Genomic DNA, 15,977 nt, shown 5'->3' with positions numbered 1-15,977 from the left:
AAATGCACAATATGCCTTAAAAATATAGAATTTTTCGCCTGGCCTGTTTCGTGTGCAAAGTTTCACAAGTTCTCATGCGTGTTTTTGGAAACTCAAAAGCAGTGTCATTTTCTTGGCGAACGGGGCGGCGATCAGCATGTTGTCACGGCAACAGCATTTGGCAAAAACACTCAAACTTCATGTTTTAACATCATCAAGGCCTTAACACTCTTCTGAGCAAATATGAGCTAGATCTGGTTAACCTGCTAGCAGGAGAATAAAAACATTATGAAACATATCGTTTCCTTTCGCCAGTAGGTGGCGTTTTTTTTTTGTTTTTTTTTATAGTTGCCTTTAGTTCTGGACTCTCATCAAGTGGGAAATTTCGAAAAGATACAAGTTCCAACAGCTTTTGATGTCACGGCGAATCATTATACTGCGTGGCGAAGTCTGATGAAAAGTATATCCATCTATCCATTTTCTGAGCTGCTTCTCCTCACTAGGGTCGCGGGCTTGCTGGAGCCGGGAGTATATGGCTAACATGGTTATAAAACATGCTGACCCTGCACATGACCTGCAGCATGTAATAACTCGTGATGACAGCGATATGGCTTTGGGTGAGTGTGTCTGCATGGAGAGGATGTGTGTGTAGCGGAGTGGGGAGATCAGAAGTTTCACAATAACATGATTTTGTCTTTTCGTGTGTGAAAAATGATGCATCAAAACCCATCCATCCAGCCATCCATTTTCGGAGCCGCTTCTCCTCACTAGGGTCGCGGGCGCGCTGGAGCTTATACCAGCTATCATCGGGCAGGAGGCGGGGTACACCCTGAACTGGTTGCCAGCCAATCGCAGGCCACACACAAACAAACAACCATTTGCACTCACATTCACACCTACGGGCAATTTAGAGTCTCCAATTCATGCATGTTTTTGGGATGTGGGAGGAAACCGGAGTGCCCGGAGAAAACCCACGCAGGCACGGGGAGAACATGCAAACTCCACACAGGCGGGGCCGGGGATTGAACCCAGAACTGTGAGGCTGACGCTCTAACCAGTCGTCCACCGTGCCACCAAGTATATATTGATACAAAAAGGAAACAGTTTTCTTGAGCACTGTAAGCATTTTCTAATTTAATGACTTAACTCCTTGTGCAGATTGACGTACATGTTTTCGAATCATTTCTGTATATATATAAATAAGTGTACGTGATTCATTTAGTTTTGTTTTACTTTATAAAAGTGAGTGAAATATGTCTCAGTTGTACCACTCAGGAGCCCTCGTGCTCTCCAAAACACTGCAGCGGCGGTCAAAATGTTTTCCTCGGCGTTGCTATGCTTCTACGTCATCCTCCAAATGTTTTTTTTTTTTTTTCTCTCTCCCCCTCGACCCCTCCATTTAAAGTGCAGCAAGTCGCCCTCCGCTTTTGCAGAATTGTCGCGTCTGATCGCGCGCACACTCTGACCACAGCCAGCGAGCAACGGCGCTGAATCGTCCTAAACATGAGAGTCGACTCGGCAATCGCGTTATGCTTCTTCAGCTTTGCGTGTCTGTCAGAATGCACGCCTCCGACCTGTTACTCCAGGGCGCTGAGCCTGAGCAAAGAAGTGATGACCCTGTTGGATAAGATCCACACTTACCATCGTACGGTAAGCGCGCCCCACTATGTTGCGCTGGCACCTCCTTTGTGTTTCCTTCATATCTGTGGTCTTGTTGTTTTGCCAGAAAACGTGTGCTGAGGTCCTACCCACCATCTTCCTTGATGTGCATGTAAGTTCAACTCAACTTAATGTACACCTGCGCCATCTAATGTAAGGGTTCTCATGCTTTTTGGGAACTTTTAGCGAACCTTGCAGGGGATCAACACCAATTAAATATAAAGGCCATGTATTTTTACATTTCACCCTAAATATACATGAACTGTTTTAAGGAAAGGAATTAAATGCAATATTGATCCATTGTCACTTGCTGATTTGCACTGCTTCTACTAACAACAAGGCTGCGAACTGAGAGATAGTTTACAAAGGTACTCTCAGTGTTGCCCATTTAGCAATTTAATTTACAAAAAAGTGCTTTTAATTCCCACAAAAAAAGACAACACGAGCAGAATAATTTTCCACACTTTTTATTTTTGATCTGGCAAGAAAGGAGCCCGGTGTCAAGAAATTGCTGAGTCAGTCGTGCTGAGCATTGCCAAAGACATGGCAAAACCTATTTCTTGACCTGTTGGAAAGTTTTGACCCGAGGAATATGCATCCAAGCCGCAAATATGTAGCCGAGGTTGCCTTCCCCCACCTGTACACGAAAAAGGAACGTGACAACTAATGCTGCACGCATGCAGGGTTGTCGGGTTCATGTGTTATGTCACAGTCAGATTCAATCTTTTATTTTGCCCACAGATAAAGTAGGGGCAGGTCTCTATACGTAGGTATGCACTTAAAAAAAATATATATAAAGTTGATGCAACATAATTCATTGCAAATTTATTTGGACCCCCAAGTTATGTCTCGCACAAACCCAGGCTGCACACCCTAGTTTGACAACCACTGATCTAAGCGCCAATACAATAATTGTATTACTGGTTTAAAATATAATAATGATATGTTCTGATTGACAGTGAAGTATTAATTCATAAATGTTTCCCATGGTAAAGCTCTGCTTTGCAATATACTGTACTCTTGTATGATGTCTAATAATAATGTCTAACAGAGTTTACTTCCCTTTATTTAGTCAACAACAACACAAACAATTACTATTATACAGTGCACTGAAATAATGACCTATCAATTTCCTCAGAAATATCCATACTTAAGTGTAAAAGTCTGCGCCTGTTTAGTTCAGCACAAAGCTATTATTCTGTTGTACGAGTGGCAACAGAAGGACCTCTGCCAACTTTTTCTGCCTGTCACTGTACATCACTGGCATAGATAGAAGATAAATAATTTCTACCACAATTAAGTGAAATTAGATACTTTCCTATTGCACACATGGTCTGTCATGGCACAATAGGGGTTAGGAATAATTGGTCTAATGTGCCATTCTTTGGTTATTTCCTGCTTGTATGTTCATGACCATGAATGGATGGACGGATTGAGAGAGAGAATTACATAAAAGAAATCGAATAGGAATGTCTTTCTAAATTTCAGCCCCCTTATGTATCGTGGTTAGAATGTCTGCCTCAGCTTCTGAGGTTTGGGGTACAAATCTCGGCTCCGGCTTCCCTGTGGGGAATTTGCACGTCCTCCCCGTGCTTGCGTACTCTGTGGCTTCCTCCCACATTCTAAAATCATGCATGTTCGGTTGATTGAAGATTCTAAATTGTCCTTAGATGTGAATGTGAGTCTGAAGGGTTGTTTGTCTATACTTGTTGTGTTGTGTTGTGTCTTGCAATTGTCTGGAGACCAGTCCAGGGTGTACCCCGCCTTTCGTCCGAAGTCAGCTGGGATAGGTTCCAGCTCACCCACGACCCTAATGCGGAAACGCAGTATACACGATGGATGCATCTAATAAACTTAAAGAAAAATTCATCAATGATTGTATTATAAGATTGTGCAGGTGAACCTCATGCTGTAGTTGTTATATATACACAAACAAACAATTATGGTTGTTATATGTTCCAGTTGACGAAAACCCCAAATTCACCATCTGAATAAAATGAAATGTTACATGAGAAACAATCAAAATGTTTTTAATATAAAAATTAGGTTGGGATCGCCCTCAAAGTATTTCACTCTGTGAATCTGTATGAGCCTCACTTTGTCAACTATCAACATACTGTAAATGAAATTTTCTATGCTATTCAAATTTATTGAGATTCACTGTCTTTTTATATTTTGGTGGTGATGAGTAAGTTTTTAAGCAAAGTCAAGTGATCATGCCTTGGATTACACCATTTCTAGACAACTGCGCTGGCTTTATCATTATAGAACTCGTGCGTCACGACCAAGCTCCGTGACTTCCTCTACGTGCTTGTGAACCATCCCAGCCAGTACTGCAGGGAGAGACCCAGGATGGTGCTGCTGAAAATCAAAATACAGAACTTGTACACCATTATCACCCAAATTTGCTACCGGGTGAGTGCATCTCAAACTCAAACCAGAGCAGAGGCTTTTCTGACTCACTGGTAGACTGTTTTGCAGCTTCCACGTGACCGCGTGTCTTTATTGCTTTGGCAGGACTTGGTGTTTTTCACAGATGACTGCGAGGCCATCGACACTGGACATAGCAGGCCACACTATGCAGAGGACAGACTTCAGCTTCTGCAGGAGGAGAGATAAGCAACACAAGCAGTTATAAGCAGTCTAATGTAATCACAATGTGTACATAAACGCCACACCCTGCAGTGTATTCAATCATAAGCAGCACAGCACACTGCGCTGACTCGTGCACACTCGTGTTTAGTGGACATGCATGGTTACATTCCTGCAAGAACGGCAGAACTTTCCACAGGAAATTTGCTGAATGCCAACCGTGCCGACGCAAATCTTGAAATAATAAACCAGTAAGAGATGCTTGTGAGCAGCCTTAGCCTCTGTTTACTTACCATGGGTGATCAAAGCTTTGTGTGTCATTTAGAGAAATAGGCTGTGTTGCCGTAACCCTTGCTCTGACTAAACATGTCTTGAACGAGCACTATGTCCAACATTTTGTCGACATTTATAAAGTTCAGCACGCTGATTTAAAAACGTTTTGTATGGAATACTATTATGACTTTGTCTCCCGCACACAACCCAGCATTGCTTAACGTCAAGTCAAGACTCATTGATTTTACTCAAATAATGCAAAATATTTCATGTTACATTTCATTGTAGTTTATCTAATGTCTATTTGTCTTTTTCCATGTATGGATTATATCCCACTCTCCCAATAACAACAGAATAAACATTTAGTTCTGTGATGGTAGTTTTGCCTTTCTACCTTTCGTAGCTACCTGCCTAAAGTATTCCATCAGTTGCTACATTTGGGGGGCTAGAACACAATGAGCATGGCACATATTGACTATATGTGCCCACTCTTCATTGATAACAGGAGGGTCCAAATGTGTTCGATTGCAAGCGTATCTCTTGTGCACAACCCCGATCTGGTCAGCCCACCCATTTAGGTCTTCCTCTTGTGAAGCCATTCTTCAGTTGATTTGCACGCATCTTTGGGGTATTTTAGTAATTGTCATGCCGAAAGGTGAAATCCAGCTTCAGCTTCACATCTGGAGGCTTGGGGCCAATTCTGATTGCGATTTGGGACTGAGTCCAGTTCTATCTCAAGAAAAACAAGACCAAAGCTGATTCTTCCATCGCCACGCTTCACTGTGAGTATTGTGCACTGTTGGTTTTATGCCAGATTTTTTTTAAACAACGCCCAAAAAGTACTAGTCTTGGTATGAGCAAACCATAATACAAATAATAGTTTCCCCATGTGCTTTTATGAGACTAATATGATAGCCAAAGTCACATGCAATACAAAACCAGTATTGGACAGAAAAGTCTAGAGTTGCTTTGCGACTTGGGGATACGGACTCAATGAAGCGATGACAGAGGTGCTCTTGGGCAAGGCACCGAACTCCCTGCAATACTCTCCCCATTACACACAGGTGCTCAACTGTGTCAACTGCTTAGTTCAGAAAAATGCATGTAGTGTTACTGTATATTATACAGACAAAAAAAAAAAAGCACAAGTACAATACCGATTTTTACCACAAGATGGTAGTGATTGTCCGCGTTTGTCAACTCAGATTTGTCCATTAGCGTAGTACAAATGGGAATCATCTCATCAGTTTCACATCTTCACGAAATATTTTAAATAACGATAAAAGCACACGATGTTTTGAAGGGTTATTAAAAACTGCTACGTTTTTCTACGAGCATATTTCATATCATAATCTGCTACAATACATAAACATATCTAGGTAAATATTTCATATCTAACTTTCAGTTGCAGTCAGGCTCCTGTTAAAACAAGCATGTTTGTTGTTCATTCATACAGCGAATCTGATTCAAATGCAGCTCTTAACCACATGCAGCTTGTGAACTCCTAATGAAGGAACCCTGCCAACAGCAAAATGTTAGTGAGCAACATGATGCCTGTTAAAAAAAAATGTGGTGATAAACTTTAATTGCTGTGCTTATTGATCATCATCATCATCATTACAGGGCTGAAGAATTCACATTGTTTTGTATCATTAAGACAAAATGAGAATAAAACGATTAGTCAGCGGGCGTCCGGATAATTTCCCAATTTAATGTTCTGTGACCCTGCACCAAAAATGCTAAATGCTGGATCATAAAACATAAAAACTTTGCCCAGGGGGTCACAGTAATCATTCTCTGCTTTGCTGAAATAAATGAGCTCGTAAAGTACAGATCAGAAACCTATTTACATTAAAGGATCAGTGATGCAGTTTGTGATTCACTTTTGCTTTATAGGGGTTTTGGGCAATTTTCCATCACATTAAGCACTTTTTATTGAATCTTAAAAAGATGTGTTGCCTCATTAGTCAACAAAAGAAAATGCTTCCCCTTAAAATAGACGTTTGGAACACTCTGCACTCTAGTTATAATTATGTTGCACAGTAAATGTAGCTACAGATGCCAGGGTTATAGAGTTTTACTCAAACTAGAAAGTAAGCTCTGTCTCCTGTCGACTGTAAAGATGTCTAAAAAGTGCCATAATAATAAACAAACTAATAGCGCCATTATTTGTATTAGTCATTTCAGTCAGTCAGTTGAGGGCCCTTGAAGACAGATCATGATAAACTAAGACTGATAGTCATTCAAATGGAAACTCTTACAGTCATTAAACATGCTCATAGCGGTGATGGCTGTAGCTGTGCTTGTTAAAGGTACAGTGGGTATAAAAACCTACACACCCCTGTTCAAATGCCAGGCTTATGCAGTATAAAAAACCAAGACCAAGATATATCATTTCAAAACGTTCTACAATTAATGGCACCTGTGCAGCTCAACTGGTTTTTCCCCCAAAATCTTTTTGAGAGGGGACATTAAAATAAACAACTGTGATAATGTGGTTGCACAACTGTTCATAATTTCCTCATCTTAAAAAATAAATAAATAAAAAATACAAACACATGTAGGGAAATGTGCTATGGTCCAATGAAATCATGGTTGAACTTTTTGGCCCTAATTCCAAAACGTATGTTTGGCCTTCAAGTCACTGATGGTGTAGTGGTACACTCGCCTGACTTCGGTGGGTTCAGTTCCCACTCAGTGACGGTGTGAATGTGAGTGCGAATGTGCCCTGTGACTGACTGGCGACCAGTTCAGGGTGTAGTCCGTCTTTCGCCCGAAGTCAGCTGGGATAGGCTCCAGCGCCCCGCGACCCTTACCAGGATAAGCAGTGTTGAAAATGGATGGATGGATGAATGTTTGGCCTAAAAACAGCACTGCTGGTGGTAGCCTCATGCTTTGGGGCTGTTTTTCTTCAGCTGGAACTGTGGCCTTGGACAAGCTGGATGGAATTCTGAACAGTTTGAAATATCAGTCTGTGTTAGCACAAAACCTTCAGGCTTCTGACAGAAAGCAAAAAACAAAAACAAAATTCAGGAAGAGCCTACTAGAACAGTTTATTTGGGGTTCATCAGAGGCACTCTAAATGGTGGCAGGTGTGTGCTGACTCGTGAACGGTCACTTCTAAACACTGCCACATCTCAGTTATAGGAGGGTGTGCACACTTGTGCAATCACATTATTTCAGTTTTGTTTTGTTGTTTTACTTACCCTCTTGAAAAACAAAAAATAATTAAGTTCTACAAGTTATAGGTCACAATGGTGGAAAATGTTATGACATGATTTATCTTTGGCTAATTTTTTTTAATATCACACAATTTTTCTTTTAAGTATTTGAATTTGGGTGTGTAGACTTTTATTTCCATTGTAAACATCTTAAAGGTATATGTTTAAGTTATTACCAGTTCAGTATTTTACTGCTCTCTTGCGGACACTGTAGGCCACTGCAGGAAAAAAGAAAATTATACAGCGACCTTTTCCAGCCTCATGCCTCCAATGAGGCAACATTCTTTGTGCATTATTGTGCTTGTATTTATTTCATTATTGTTCTTGGTACTGTATTTACACTTAATTTGAATTCATGTCTCACCAATGTTGATGGATACCAAAATTAGCTTTGATCCAAAGGAAATATTATTGAATGCATTCATTCCATATTTATATACGGCATGCATCTAATCTAGCATTTAGATTTAATAATTCATTTGTATGGCATACTGTATTATAACATGATGTATTGCTGTTGTCAATAACAGCTATGAACAGCTGTTTTTTTCTGCAGTGCTGTGTTTCTTCTTTTTTTTTTTTTAAAGATATTTTAGATATGTGCAGCAGCAGCACATTTGTGCTGATGGCTCCATTAGTAGATAGCTGAACATTGATTTATAACATAACTACGTCATTAATAATGTTAGCGTTGCTTTGACATCGCAGGACTCACAAGTACAGTCAGTGAAGAGAAATATGAAAATATATGCCCGAAAGATTTAATTACAGGTTTTATAGTCTTTAAAGTCTTTTTTTTTTTTATGAGCTGACATTGTGAGAGACAAATCAGTTGACCTTTTCCGTCTATAATTCAACATCATGGCCTCAATGTCGTAAAATGTGTCAGGTGAAAGAATGTCATAATGAAAATTGTCTGACTAAAAGGAAATGTAGTTAGAGAATTTTCAAGTGTGCTACTATGATGTTTTCCACTTTGAAACTTTAAAAGTGCAGATTTGTAAGTGATTATAATGTATGTTCTGAAGTTTAAACACTGGTAAAAAGTCATGTGATGGTGACTGAGTGAAGTGATGGGAGTGTGTGGCTAGTTTATTATATTAAATAAACAACCACCATAAATAAAGGGCTTATTTGTGGCTAGCATGGTGGTTTAATTGATGGCCTGAAAGTTAAGGTCGCATAATTACAAACTTGAATACTTTACATAAATCCTTATAAGGATAGCCACAGATATATTTGGACGTGTTTGGCTCATGGCGGCTCTTGAATTTATGAAATCCATCCATCCATTTAGACTAAAAGGACAACTAATCAACCTGCAACTAAACTCGGTTGAGCTACAGTATACTTTTCAACAAAGTGCTTGAAAAAATGCAAGACAGATTTCTTTTTTTTTCTTCCCCATTACATTTGTTGTTTTAGCATGGCCAATTACCAGAAATAATTTCTATTTCGCTATTTGAATGCAATCAAAATAAATACATGAAAGAAAATGAAATTTATGTCAAGAATTTACAATTGGGCACAGTAGGATACTGCTTCTTTTCAACCTAAATCGAATGGGGCCCTATTTAGCATACAGTATGTCTAAAATTATACGATTTGCTGTACGTCAGAATAACCGCTGTGAAAAATATCATTTAAAAAAGCAAGCTAGTGGTGTTTTTGCCCTGTACAAAAAAAAATGTAATAAAAAGTTTACTTGCCAGAGTGGTTTTAAACCAAAGCTACATTGCAATCACTAATATTATACATGTTAGAAAATTATTTTCTATCTGCACATAATTTTCAGTTTAATAGTATACAATATTGTAAATATTTTTACATTTACGAGATTATGAATTACAACCAATATTAAACATTAAGAATGTGCAAATGTGTTCATATATTTTAATCATTTAGGTGGACTCTAGAATCATTTAGTCATAAGATGGTGCATTTATAACACGGTGCTAATAAATAAACAGCAACGTGTAGTTTCTAATCAACTAATACATCTTTTTTCAGTCATGCATTTCAGACACGGATGACTTACCAATAGATCGCGATGAGTGATGAATGACATCTAATGAGCAATTGTGTCAAACAGCAGCCTGATGTGATCTTTGGGCTGATTTTCATTAGTCGTTGAGAATTTCGCTGCAGGCCAAACAGAGAGAAGAGACAAAAGCATTTCGAAGAATGGGCACATCCCATGTTTGGCTTGCGTCAAGTTGCTCTGCTTTTTACATGACTCGGGACTTTTGACTTGATGCAACAAGTGTTGTACAGTAGTTTTGAAGCAACGCTCTTTTCAAATCAAGATTGCTGGAGCTGCACTAAAAGGAGAGAGGGGGGGGGGGGGGGGGGGGGGGGGAATCAGAATAACGTCCTGTTGCGCAAGCCTTGTTTGAGGACAGCAGCTTGTCATCGCGCAGGGAGGAAATCAGCGCAGCAGAGCGTCCCCCAGTCCCCCGTTGACATTTTAGGAATGATAAAAGTTCCGCCTTGCCTGGAGCGACAGCCTCTCTGGAGCCGGGCCGAGCCGGGCCTCCATCCGCCCGCGCTCATTACAAACAATTATTTTACCCTATTTTAACCTCTTTGTGTCCGGTTCAGAGAGAGAGAGAGAGTACATGCTCTATAATTTGCAACAATTTGATCCCATTTTGTTTGGAGAACAAGGATGACTCCGTGAGATTTCAGTTTCCTTTCAGGTGCTCCACGAGGAGTGCGTCAAGCACGCATGTCCTACCCCTTCATGGCCTGCCTGTCTTCTGCCTCGTTTTACACCCCTTTCAGCCACTCGAATGACACACGTGGGATAGTGAAAGCTCCAATGTTTATCAGCGTGTTTTGAAGTGGACTCGTCAACGTGCACTCCTCCCCCCGCCCCCACCCCCACCTCCACCTCCAACCACCACATGATCCCCACCCCTAAACTCTGCTGGCGCCAACGGAATCCAGGTTAGTCGTCTCAAAGCAATGGGCAACAGCTGTAGCAATACAATCCTGCAAATAACTTGTGACAAGTTGAGATTGCTTGCACATAAGTTAGCATTAAAGTTAAAAAAAAAAAAAAAAAACAGGACTGCAAGAATTGGCGTGGTCAATCTAAGAATTTGCCCACGACATAAATTTCCACCTGATTGCCAATAATTATTACATCATGTCAATCAAGACAAACATATGAAAAAGAATAAACAATTTATTAAGTTATGGCACAAATATATTCATAATATAAATGAGGATATTTTTCCAAATATACATTATTTTACAGTACACGTATCCCTTGCGAAGGGAATCATTCCAACAACAGACACTAGTGCTGTTTTTTTTTTAAATCTATTTTTAAATGCTGTTGTTTTTATTATTATTATTATTATTATTTACAAAGAGCATTGACACTGTTATCCGGTTGAGTTGTACATTAATATGAATGTATAATGCTTCCACAAAAGCTTTGCAGCAGCGCAACAAAACATCCTGCTGCACAGTTGCGTTTACGTGTCCACATTGGCTGTCATCTCGACAGGGACTGTCTTCCCTTTTTGTTACATTTTTAAAAAAATCAGATGCATCACTATGAGCACATGATTAAACATCTTTTTGGAGGACTTACTCGCAGACATTAGGTCCTCGAAAGAAGAGACACTGCAGGTGGGGGGGGTCTCCTTCAAAGAGGAGTCTTACCCCAGTGATCATGATATAAAAAAAAAAGTGTCCACGGTCGTGTGTCCGTCATGCCAGGTGGTACATGCTGTATCCGACGTGGGCGGCGTACAGTCCCACGGGGGACACCGGCAGCGAGTGCCTCTGAAAGGCGTGCGAGCCCACGTAGGACCCCGGGACGTGCGCACTCAGCGGGAAGGAAATCCCAAAGGCCGGAGGCAACATGGGCTTGGCTGCCATTTTCAGTTTCTCCAGTTCTGCCTCCTGCAGTCGCTTGGCTTTAGCTCTCCTGTTCTGAAACCAGATCTTGACCTGGGTCTCTGTCAAGCTGAGGGAACTGGAGAACTCGGCGCGCTCGGCGATGGACAGGTACTGCTTCTGACGGAACTTTCTCTCCAAGGCCAGCAGCTGGGACGTCGTGAAAGGGGTCCGAGGCTTCCTGTTGGTCTTGTGTTTTCTCAGAGGACACGCCGGAGGACTCAACCTCCCTGAAAAAACAACAACAACAAAAGAAACAAACACGCTTTAACCTTCCTCGATTTTACTACCCTGTCATCTTGTGTATGCATGGCAAATTTTTGGCGTTTCCAAATGTTTTGTTTTGTTTCCTGCTTCTTTTACTGCATCACGGTTTTAACATGGGACACATAAATAAATAAATATCATTCAAAAATTGTTTTCATTCCAATTTATTCGCCCAATGCGAAAAGTACCATTTCCGAGTATTGAGTGTAAAAATGAAAGTCATTTTACCCAAATTGTATGATTCAAGCCAGTAAACAAGGATGTAAACAACGTTGTTTTCATGGGTTCCGAGTGGCCACAAGAAAGCAAGAAGGTACTGCTTACCGTACTTCTATTTTTTAAAGTGCACGAGATAGAATTACAAAATCAGAAGGGGGGGGGGGGGGGGAACAACAATAAAAAAAAGGTTCCTTCCATTTGCATTAGCACATCTAAAACGATTCAAATAGGAAACACAAGTGAGCAACAAAAAGGTTTCATGTAATTGCCACGGTGCACGGTGCGTAATAGCGCGCAACAAATTGGACTTACGTGGAGGAGTGGGAGAAAAACGAGAACTCTGGATCCAAGAAGTCCTCTCTTGGCTATCTGGACTCTCGGGTTTGATCAACACGTCGTCCTGCACGTTCATGAGCTCGCCCACCGAAAAAGAGGAGCCCATCGGGATAGCGGGCACGGAAGTATCCAGACCTCCGAACGGACCCATCCGAACGCCCTTCCCCAGAGACCGGGACGTCCCGGCCTGCGCGCAAGGCCCATCGGGGGAAGGCGCCTCTCTGCTCGGCTTGCGGTCAGCCATCAGAGCCTCGACGCTGAACGGCAGGATGGCCACTTTGGGCTTCCCGGCGTCCTCTGCGGCGCTCAGGCAAGTCTGCATGTCGCCTCTCGTGACGAGCACCGAGCGTGGGAGGAGATCTTCGCTTTTCAAAGCCGCGGCGGAGGGCGAAATTGACATCGACAGCGACGATGGGGCCATACAGGTCCGGCGGACACCGTGGCGCTGTGGATGTGACTCTCGTGCTAAAGTCTGGAAGATTATAAAAAACTGAAAAAAAAAAAAAAAAAAAAAAAGTGATTCTTAAAAAAAAAAAAAAGAAAAGAAGTAAGAAGCTGGTGCGTCAAGGTGTCGACGTCCCCATGTTTATGTGAGCCGAGTGGAGAGCGGAGTTTTAAAGGCGGGCGTGGAGTGGGAGGCGACCAATCACGGAACACGTGGGCTGGACGACAAAAAAAAGTCCAATGGGAACGTTCACGACGCTTTCTACCCCCACCGAGCAACTTCACACAAACACAACAAACCGGCAATGGCTCATCGAGACCATGTCAAGCTAATGTCTTTCTGGAAAACCCACCGGGCTTGCTTGGGATGCTTTGACTGTGCTTGTGATCACATAGTCGCCCTAAGGCGATGATGGAAATAATACGCTTGGATGACATAATTTCGCGTAGCCTGGTGATGCTGTGTGTAATCGAAAAATACAGAATATAATGTTGATGGATAGATATATAGATAGACTTAATCAATCATCCTGTTATGGCAAAACAAAGTTTATTCTGTTGTATTTGGGGAGGGGAATAAATAATCAATACAAAGCCAAAAAAAAAAAAAAAAAGGAAAAAAAAGGCAGACAGACAAACGACAGTGTACTGCAACTATTTTGAGACCATAGAGTGAAAACCATGAATCCTGTCTTGATGTGAAGCAGTGCTGGTTCGTGTGTGAATAGCATAACATGAGGGCATTGGATCAATTTGATTATTTTCTCAACGATATATTATGGAACACCGTGACTTTAGCATGCATAATATTGCTTGTACACAATTAATATGTATTTTTGTTGTTTTATTCCATGAACAGTGGTGGGTCCATTGTGTAATTCTGTTCGGTAAAAAATACAAATAATAATTTTAGGCCATGAGACACACTGTGGTGACTCCAAGTGCTGAGTTGCTGTTGTTGACTATTTCCTGTCCGTGTGTTTTAATGGGCCCACCAGCCCCTTGCAGCATGCTGTTTATTGCTCGCTGCAGGGCTGCAATCAGATTGAGGCGCACACACAGGCCTTTGCAGTCGTTTAGGGCTAATTATCAGCCATGAGGGAGGGATCATTGGGATTCTTTCCTTTTGACTACATCCATTAAAAATGATGGTGAGTGCAAAAGGAGAGAGGGGGATTTTAACCCTGGACTGACATTGGTTTACCCGCCATTCCCTCCAATTATCTCCAATAAACGAAACCTTTGCATATACGACATGATATTGAATTTTATGCAATATTTTGGACTCATAAGGGGTAACAGATGTGTCAATAATGCGAAGCATGCTCAGCTAATGATCCTCAGTTTTGACTGCCACAGTCAGAGAGGTAAGGAGTAATCCTTACAATATGTTATTGGTTGCTGGTTATACTGTAGTATGGTTTCATGGTATGATTGTGTATTTTTTTCATTTTCTGTAATACAATATATAAGAAATATATACAGCATGTAAATATGATTTGCAGTTGTGAAGCCTCTTGCATTGACTGCCATGTTTTGAGTGGCATATACAGGATGCGACAGGCAGCCTACCACCTTCTCTGAGATCCAATACAAGCATATCTAAAAACCATGAATATGTGTGCTATTGATTGACCAAAGTGTTTATTATTGTGCTTGTAGTTTTGCAGTCTGCATCATGCGGATGAATTTTATTTCCCTAATATTGTTCATTTCTCATAAATAGCCACCATGGTTAGAAACCTCACGATGATGCAGCCTTCATACTACAACCCAAATAATAAACCTTTCTGAAAATTGAACATTGTTACAGTTTCACAAATAACATTTCTGAGCTCTTGTCTCCAGATTTTTTTTTTAAATTATTATTTTTTTTTTAATACAGCTTCTGTTCCGGACTGTGCGGCTAAACTGAGCGCGAGTTTCGGACTTGGATAGGATATCACGAATGTTTTGTTTTTGTCCCGAAATGATTATTTTAAAATTGAAATCCACGTTTGCGAACCTTTGCGTCCTCGGGCCCTTCTAAACCAGTTGCGAGCAAAGCGCCACCGTCCTCGCTGACTGCCGAGCATAAACAAACTGTCACGATTTGCCAGTCACCTGAACGGGCAGACAAGCGATGTTGTTTTGAGGCGCCAGCAGGCCCGATCAAAGCGTCCGACTCAGCGAGACTACAGACGCGTTCAAGTCGCATCCAGAAAGCAGCGCCTCCTCCTCCTCCTCCTCCTCATTACGCCCAGTGCCGCTGAGCCATTCAGGCTGAAAACGGATCCTTTTCTCAACCCATCGCACACCACTTGCATCTATTCAAATACGTGCCATAGTAGTGTCATATATGAAGAAAAGGTCCACTTTTAAGATGCTTCCCAAGGGACCCAACCATAGACAGTACAGTAATTGTCACCATGGTAAAATTGAAATTGCACCCACTTGTGTTGTGTATATGGGGGAAAAAAACAACAACAACTTTGCTCTTAATGTAGCATTTCCTGTTTGCATGCAGGTATAGCAGGCCGCATGTGTGGAAACGCTTGTTAAAGCCCCCTAACGTGGGTCGTGGAGCAGCTTTTTGAAGTCTGGGGGGCTCCCACGGCCGTGTGAAAGCGTGCTCAAAACAAACAGGAGTGTGCATTAATGTGATCACTTGCACGAATAGACATTAAGAGGATGTATTTGATTGATCTATTTATTCATGAATGTTTTTTTTTTTTTTTTTTTTGCACAATGCAAGTGTATTGTTGTTTGTTCGGAAGGAGGCACAACTGTTGGTGATAATTAGCATCCCAAACCACTCCGTGCATAGCATTACCGTAGCCTTTTAGTGGAATTCCAGGGACATCACGAGGTAGAAAACATGGCTCATCGGGCTTTTATTTGACTTTATAAACTCGCTTTGATTCCCAGTCAAGAGGCAGGGCTCCACACAAAGGCCCATTGTTGCGTCCCCCTCCGAGTTGTCTTAAGCCCTTTCATGCAGCCTCTGTTGGTGTGCACCAGAAAGAGGCAGCCTCGGCCCTCAAAGAGCATTTGCAGGCTAAATGTTTGCACTTGGTGCAAGCAAAAGACTTTCCT

At 41.4% G+C, this 15,977-nt stretch overlaps 2 protein-coding genes across 2 annotated transcripts; one reads left to right on the top strand and one right to left on the bottom strand.

Annotated features, from left to right (window-relative positions):
- Positions 1-1,364: 1,364 nt before the first annotated feature.
- Positions 1,365-4,877, top strand: LOC133483867 (cytokine-like protein 1). Its single transcript, XM_061785690.1, has 4 exons — positions 1,365-1,629; positions 1,706-1,750; positions 3,907-4,053; positions 4,156-4,877. The coding sequence occupies exons 1-4, from the start codon at positions 1,483-1,485 to the stop codon at positions 4,255-4,257; spliced, it is 441 nt and encodes a 146-aa protein (XP_061641674.1). The 5' UTR covers positions 1,365-1,482; the 3' UTR covers positions 4,258-4,877.
- A 6,019-nt stretch (positions 4,878-10,896) lies between these two features.
- Positions 10,897-12,983, bottom strand: msx1a (muscle segment homeobox 1a). The gene is made up of 2 exons (XM_061785689.1): positions 12,435-12,983; positions 10,897-11,866 (listed from the first exon to the last, which is right to left on the bottom strand). Exons 1-2 carry the CDS (start codon positions 12,877-12,879, stop codon positions 11,448-11,450), a joined length of 864 nt encoding a protein of 287 aa, XP_061641673.1. The 5' UTR covers positions 12,880-12,983; the 3' UTR covers positions 10,897-11,447.
- Positions 12,984-15,977: the final 2,994 nt, after the last annotated feature.

The sequence above is a fragment of the Phyllopteryx taeniolatus genome, chromosome 9, assembly GCF_024500385.1.
Source record: "Phyllopteryx taeniolatus isolate TA_2022b chromosome 9, UOR_Ptae_1.2, whole genome shotgun sequence".
Lineage (NCBI taxonomy): Eukaryota > Metazoa > Chordata > Actinopteri > Syngnathiformes > Syngnathidae > Phyllopteryx > Phyllopteryx taeniolatus.
Note: the sequence above shows the minus strand (reverse complement) of the source record. Positions and strands in the feature narration are given on the sequence as shown.